Raw genomic sequence first — 5,977 nt, forward strand, 5'->3', positions numbered from 1 at the left:
GAAGGCTCCGGCCGGGGCCGCCCGAAGGCCGGGACGGAGCCCGAAGCGCGCCGCCCGAGGAGGCCGCCCGAGCCGGGCCGAGCCGAGCCGAGCCCCTTAGAGGAGAGTCGCCCGAACCGAGCCGAGCTGAACCGAGCCGAGCCGAGGCCGTCCGAGGCCGGCTGCCGAGCCGAGCCGGCGCCACCCGAACAGGAGCCGAACCGGCACGAAGCGGCCCGGTCGAGCCGAGCCGAGGCTTGCAGTCCAGAAACGACGAGGGCCGACGAAGGCCGAAGTGCGGAGCCGAGTCAGTCCGAGTTGGTCCGAGGCCGCCCGAGGGTTTCCGAGCGGCTCCGCGCCAGCCCTCCTCCGCGCTCAAGAGGCCGCGCCGGCGTGTCCCCAGCCGGCGAAGGCACCTACTGTGAGGCCGACTCCGCCGGCCTCCGACGCGGCGCGGCCAGGCCCAGAGACTCTGGCGCCACCGGCTCCGCCCGCCTCGGAGCCGACCCCACCCGAGGAGGAGCCGAGAGGAGCCGAACGCTCCCGAGCCGGGATCCTCTCGAGTCTCGGCTCGCCTCCTCCTCCTGGCCGAAAGAGCCCGAGCGCTGTCGGACAAGCTAATCGGGGCTCGGCCACGGTTCGGAATCAAGTCCCGAAACGCGGCGCCGTCGAGCCCCTTCGGGAGCAGAAGCGAAAATGGCCGAAGGGGATCCGTTCGAGTCCAGCGCCGAGAGGCTGCCGGGATCGCGGCGGACTCCGCGGGCGGGGCGGGCAGGAGCGGGGCGGGGCCCGGGGACAAGATGGCGGCCCCGCGGCGAGGTGAGCGGCCGGCGGGGCTCCGGCGGCGCCTGAGGGGCAGGGGGCGGGCAGGTCCCGGAGGTCGCCCAGGGAGAGGCGACACCTCGCGCGTGTTATTAACCAGTGGACTCAGTGTGTTCACAAGGTGAGACCGCCGCCTGGAGAGCCCGCCCCGGGCCTGCGGCCGTGCGGTCCCGGCTCCCTCGGGCGACGCGCGGCGCCCCTCGACCCAGACGAGCGCCCCTGTGCTTCTCGGCCGGCAGCGAGCGGGACGGCTTCGTCTGAGGCCGGGAACGGGGGCTCCCCGGTTCGGCCCGGCCCAGCGGCGCCCTGCGCGGGGGCCCGTGCGAAGTCCGCGCCGCCGGGTCCGCTCGAGGGTCCTGAGGGCAGCGCGGGCGGCCGGGGCGCGCGGCCCGAGGGAAGAGCCGTTTCCGCACCGCCGTCCGGCCCCGGGGGTCTGGAGCGCCGAGCCCGCCGGCGGCGCTGTCCGCGCTCTGAGCGCCCGCCGGGCTTCCCGGCCGCGGAGTTCCAAAGCGCGGACTGGTGCCTGGCCGGCGGTCTGAGGTTTGCGCGTTCTCATGCGGTGAAAATCGCGTTCCCACCAGGGAAGGCCCGTTCACACCCTTCCTGTGTCACCACAAGGAAGATGTTTGTTCTCTTTGCTTCTGCATCTAACTTCTGACACACTAGTGGCTCAGACTGTAAAGACTCCGCCTGCAATCGACCCGGGTTCGGTCGCTGGGTCGAGAGGATCCCCTGGAGAAGGGAGTGGCAACCCACTCCTGTACTCTTGTCTGGAGAATCCTATGGACAGAGGAGCCTGGGGGCTACAGTCCATGGATGGTGTCGCAAAGAGTCGGACACGACTGAGTGACTAACATGGACACCTGTTCACAGCCGCATTGTTATTGCAGTAGATCACTGACAAAAACGTGAAGCCCTAAAAGCCCCGACTGTCTTTAGTCAGAATGAGCCTCTTTCTGTAGGTCTGACATCGTTGGAACACGGTATCTGATTGTAGCTACACCTGACGTTAATCGTTTAAATCCTATATCCCTGAAGGTTTTTCTACAGCATATTTTCCCCTAGCCCCACCATCTCAGTCTGTAACAATGGGCAGCCGGCAGATCTGAAGTTCTGCAGCCAGCGCACTGTCAAGAGAAGGGTTAGAAGAGAGGAAACTCCTGATTAGCGGGAAGTCCACCCAAATGGCGACTGGTAGTGGGGCAGCCTATTTTAGCCGGCCGTGAAAAGAGCGCATCTGGTGTAAATGCGGGTTTTATTAGTGATGGTGCTGGCACCCGCCTTGACTCCCTGCACTCAGCACCTGCTGCCTCCCCGTCACTCATGTCCTGTTCCGACCACTTAAGACCTCTCCCCAAGTGAGACTCCCTAGAGGACCTCGGATCTGCCCGGGAAGCAGGGCCTAACCTGTTGACGTCCCCCCAGAGCTCGCTCAGACCAAAGGTTTCTATCTTGGCTGCTTGGGACTCGGGAGGACATGGCGTGGGAGAGAGCACTGTCCCACCTGCTGCTGGCAAATTCTGACTTCCACTGTCATCTCACGATGCAGGGAAGAATACGTAACTGCTGTGCGGTGGGCGAGGGATGGAAAGAGCTTGGATTGCTGGTTTAGGAAATTCTTATTTGGGGAGAGATTTAATTTTATGAATAAAATTTCAGAGGAAAACAAATGTCTCTTATCAATGACAAAGACTTGTAACCTGAATCAGAAAATGTCTTCATCTGCACACGTGTGGCCAGTGTGCAGAAGCCGCAGGAGACAAGAAAGCTGCACGTCTGGCTCCTCCCCTGGCGATGGAGCAGATCCCACCGTCCTGGCCTTTAGCCTCGGGCGTGGGTCCGGGCTTCACCTCGTCAGGACACCCTGTCTCCCAGTCTCTTGTTCAGCACAGCAAGTGGTCAGATCCTCCTTGGAGGGATGACGGGTGCAGAGGTGTTGGAAAGGAATCTCGCTGTGGGCCAGTAATCCTCGACAACAGAACAGGCCAAGACGTGGGGCCTCCCTGACTGGTTCCTTCTCTTCCAGGGAGAGCGTCCTCCACGGTGGTATCCTGCTGCTCCATCCCCTGGCCCTCTGTCAGCCCAGGACCCAGGCCTCCACAGCTCGGCACCTCAAGTTGGCTCCTGACTCCTACTTTTTGCTCTGTTAAGCCCCACCCCCACCTCGCCTATCAGTTCTGAGTGGGAGGGGCGTCCTCTACCAGGTGGAGAGAGTTGGTAGACCTCCTCCACTGGTGCCTCCTGCTCAGCCCCACGCTGGGGGGCAGCTGCCTGACTCCCACCCGGGAGGCACAGGAAAATGAAAACCCTCTCCTGGAACACTTAGAGAGACGACAGGTGTTCAGAGCTGAGCAAAGCTCTGGGCAAAAAATTTAACTGTCCCCCCCCAACCCCCATCTCTCAAGAGAAAGACATTTTCTTTGAACAAAATGAAGAAAAGTCACTTGCTGCTTTCAGTCTTGTAACTGGGACCCAGGTCAGGGTGATGCACCTGGGAAAGCCCAGGAAGCCGAGGCTTTCCAGCCTGCAGTCACCAGAGATGTGCTGGGTCGTCAGGCTAGGGTGTCCCGGGAGGGAAGCCCAGCCCCGCCCCCGATCCCACAGGGGCCCTGCCAGGCGAGGCAGCACAGGAGGCCTGGCAGTGGAAGCCTGGCAGGGGCTGTTGGTCAGGTCTCCATGGCCACCCACAGGTGCCTGGGCTGGACCTGCCCGCCTGCAGGGCCTCCGAACAGACGTCAGAGCCTCCTCTTGTTGGCCTCCCTGGGGTGGGTGCCCCTGGCAGGGCTGTCTCCTGGGCCTGAGAGTCCTTAACCGCTGGCCAGCTCTCGTCGCTCCCGCTGCAGATGCTGCTCTGTCTGAGTGGAACGTATTATGCCCTGTATTTCCTAGCTACGCTCCTGCTGATCGTGTATAAAAGTAAGTCACGCGGGAAAAGGCAGCTCGAGGGTGTGGGCGCCCTGGGCCCTGAAATGAGAGCTCCGCTCTGTGCTCTTTGTCTCCAGGTCAGGTTTTCACTTATCCTCACAGTTACCTGGTCCTCGACCTGACTCTGCTCTTTCTGATGGGGATTCTGGAAGCAACTCGGTTATACTTCGGTGAGTTGGCTCAAAACCATATAGTACTTGAGATAACAGCCTGGCTAGCTTTATGTGGAACCTTTAAATATTTGTCACTTTGTATCACAGTTCATCTCCTAAGGCTCCCAGGTGTAGAAGCCCTGATAGAACTTTGTCCCCCTCCCTGCTTCACAGCTCGCTGCCAGGGCCCAGGCCTCCCCACTCCCTGTCGCAGGCACACGGACACACATACGTCTTTGTTAAAGGAGGTCAAGCTGCGTGTCCCCCTCCTGCTGCTGGAACGGCTCATAGAACAGTGGGCATGTCCGGGGCCCCCCGAACATGTGACGTAGGAAGGGGGTGGGTGAGAAATGGCCTCTGCCCCCTGCTCTGTCTCCAGGCGCCCTGCACACCTGGGGCCCCTGGGTCAGCTGGAGGTGAGCGTCTTCTGTGCCTACCTGCTGGTTTATAAGACGTGCAGCTGCTTTGTCTTCTTGTGTGTGTGACATCTTCCAGAATGACAGCGTAGAGTAAAACATTTTTGGAAATTTTAAAGAAAATCCTCTCAGTCCACGTGGAATTAGGAAAAGCTGTCAGAAAACAGTTGGCATCACTTTCAGAAGTCCAGACTGCCTCTCCCCCCGGCACTGCTGACCTGGAGACCCAGAGCAGGGCCTCAGTGAGGGCACTTCCATCCCCCGTGATGGTCACAGCAGGATCGTTCCCTGAAGTCCTCAAACATCGCATGACAGTCAGAAGCTGGCGCTGGTCTCACAGCCACGCCGCCAGGGCCCTCCCAGGCACCCGTGCCCGGAAGCCCCTGCCCACCCATCACATCTGCTCTCTCCAGGCGCCACTGGCAACCTGATGGAGGCCGAGGTGCCGCTGGCCGCCAGCCTGGTGCTTACCGTGGGAGGCGCCCTGCTGTCTGTCTACTTCCTGCTCTGGCAGACCCTGGTGCTGCGGGCAGACTCGGCCCTTAGCGCCACACTCCTGGCGCTCCACAGCCTGGAGGCCATTCTGCAGGTGGTGGCCATCGCTGCCTTCGTCAGCTAGGCGAGCAGTGCCAGGCCCCATGGGACAGCCCTGGACAGGAGCCCCTCCTGAGGCCAGACGGTGCCCCTGGCTATCACCTCAAGCAGGAAGGGCATCTTCGTGCTCACCTGCCACAGTGTTAGAGAGACTGTATTTGCAGCGGGGTATCTACGAGGCAGAGGTGAGGCTGGGCACCAGGGCAGAACAGAGTGCTTCAGCAGGGGCCGAGCGGCCCTGGGCAAGCTCGGGGCAGGATGGGGATGGACTCTCTGAGGGTTCCGGTTCTGGGGTGCAGAGGGGGTTGAGGCCCTTCGGAAAGCAGACAGCCAGGTCAGAGCCTCCTGGGGTCCAAGGCGCCCCAGCCCAGGCAGGGGCTGGAGGTCTCTGTTCCCCCTGAAGCTGCAGGGCAGCTCAGGGTCCTGGGCTCTGCCTCCCACAGGAGGTACTCCCGGGCTGCCTAATCCCCCTTTCCCTGGGGGTTCTGCGGGGAGCTGGCGGCAGCATTCTCTGGGGCTTTGTGCCGTCCGCAGACCCTTGGTGAGTGCTCCCGGGAGAAATCTGAGCAGGCGTTTTCTAGTGACCTTCCTGCATTTGTTTCAGTTGCCCATCTTCTCTGTTTAGAATAACACTGTGTGTGAATATCTAGATATTTTCTCTTCATTGTATCTTTAAAATAAAGGCACGTTTGTTCCTCCCTAAACTGCTCCTGACTGAAGCCACCTGCCTCCAGGCTTCTCCCTCTGCCCAGGTCCATTGGGGCCCAGGCCGCGGGCCCCACCCCGGCGCTCCAGCGGCTCTGGAGGAGCACTCCGCCGGCCTGGGCCTCCTCGGGGCTGGCCTCGGCGAGGAGGGCCGAATTATCACCCCACTGGTCTTGTCCTCAGGGGCGAGTGGGCGCGGGAGCGCCTCTCTGCCCCCTGACTCCTTGGGCTCAGCACCCGTGAGCACTTGTAGCCCGAAGGCCAGGCAAGGCGCCCTCCTGTGGAGCACCCCCCTGCACCCCGTGTGGGCTCCGGAGGCCTCTGTGGATGCCACAGCCGCTCCCTGTGGCGAGATGCCTGATGCTTTCCGGGTTCGCGACCCTC

At 62.0% G+C, this 5,977-nt stretch overlaps 1 protein-coding gene across 10 annotated transcripts; it reads left to right on the top strand.

The window, feature by feature from the left end:
• The first annotated feature begins 748 nt into the window (after nucleotides 1-748).
• Nucleotides 749-5,592, top strand: TMEM80 (transmembrane protein 80). Of its 10 annotated transcripts, none has more exons than XR_014067346.1 (5): nucleotides 749-922; nucleotides 2,828-2,917; nucleotides 3,492-3,717; nucleotides 3,804-3,896; nucleotides 4,053-5,592. XR_014067346.1 is itself a non-coding variant. In XM_081536211.1 (5 exons), the coding sequence occupies exons 3-5, from the start codon at nucleotides 3,645-3,647 to the stop codon at nucleotides 4,911-4,913; spliced, it is 372 nt and encodes a 123-aa protein (XP_081392337.1). In that variant the 5' UTR covers nucleotides 749-922; nucleotides 2,828-2,917; nucleotides 3,492-3,644; the 3' UTR covers nucleotides 4,914-5,592. The 10 variants fall into 10 exon arrangements, 7 of the variants coding, with proteins under 7 accessions (XP_081392337.1, XP_081392335.1, XP_081392330.1 ...); XR_014067348.1 differs by having other exon boundaries at nucleotides 4,374-5,592; XR_014067347.1 differs by having other exon boundaries at nucleotides 3,829-3,896.
• Nucleotides 5,593-5,977: the final 385 nt, after the last annotated feature.

Source organism: Giraffa tippelskirchi, chromosome 10 (assembly GCF_054371585.1).
Source record: "Giraffa tippelskirchi isolate mGirTip1 chromosome 10, T2T-mGirTip1v1.2.pri, whole genome shotgun sequence".
NCBI classification, from domain to species: domain Eukaryota; kingdom Metazoa; phylum Chordata; class Mammalia; order Artiodactyla; family Giraffidae; genus Giraffa; species Giraffa tippelskirchi.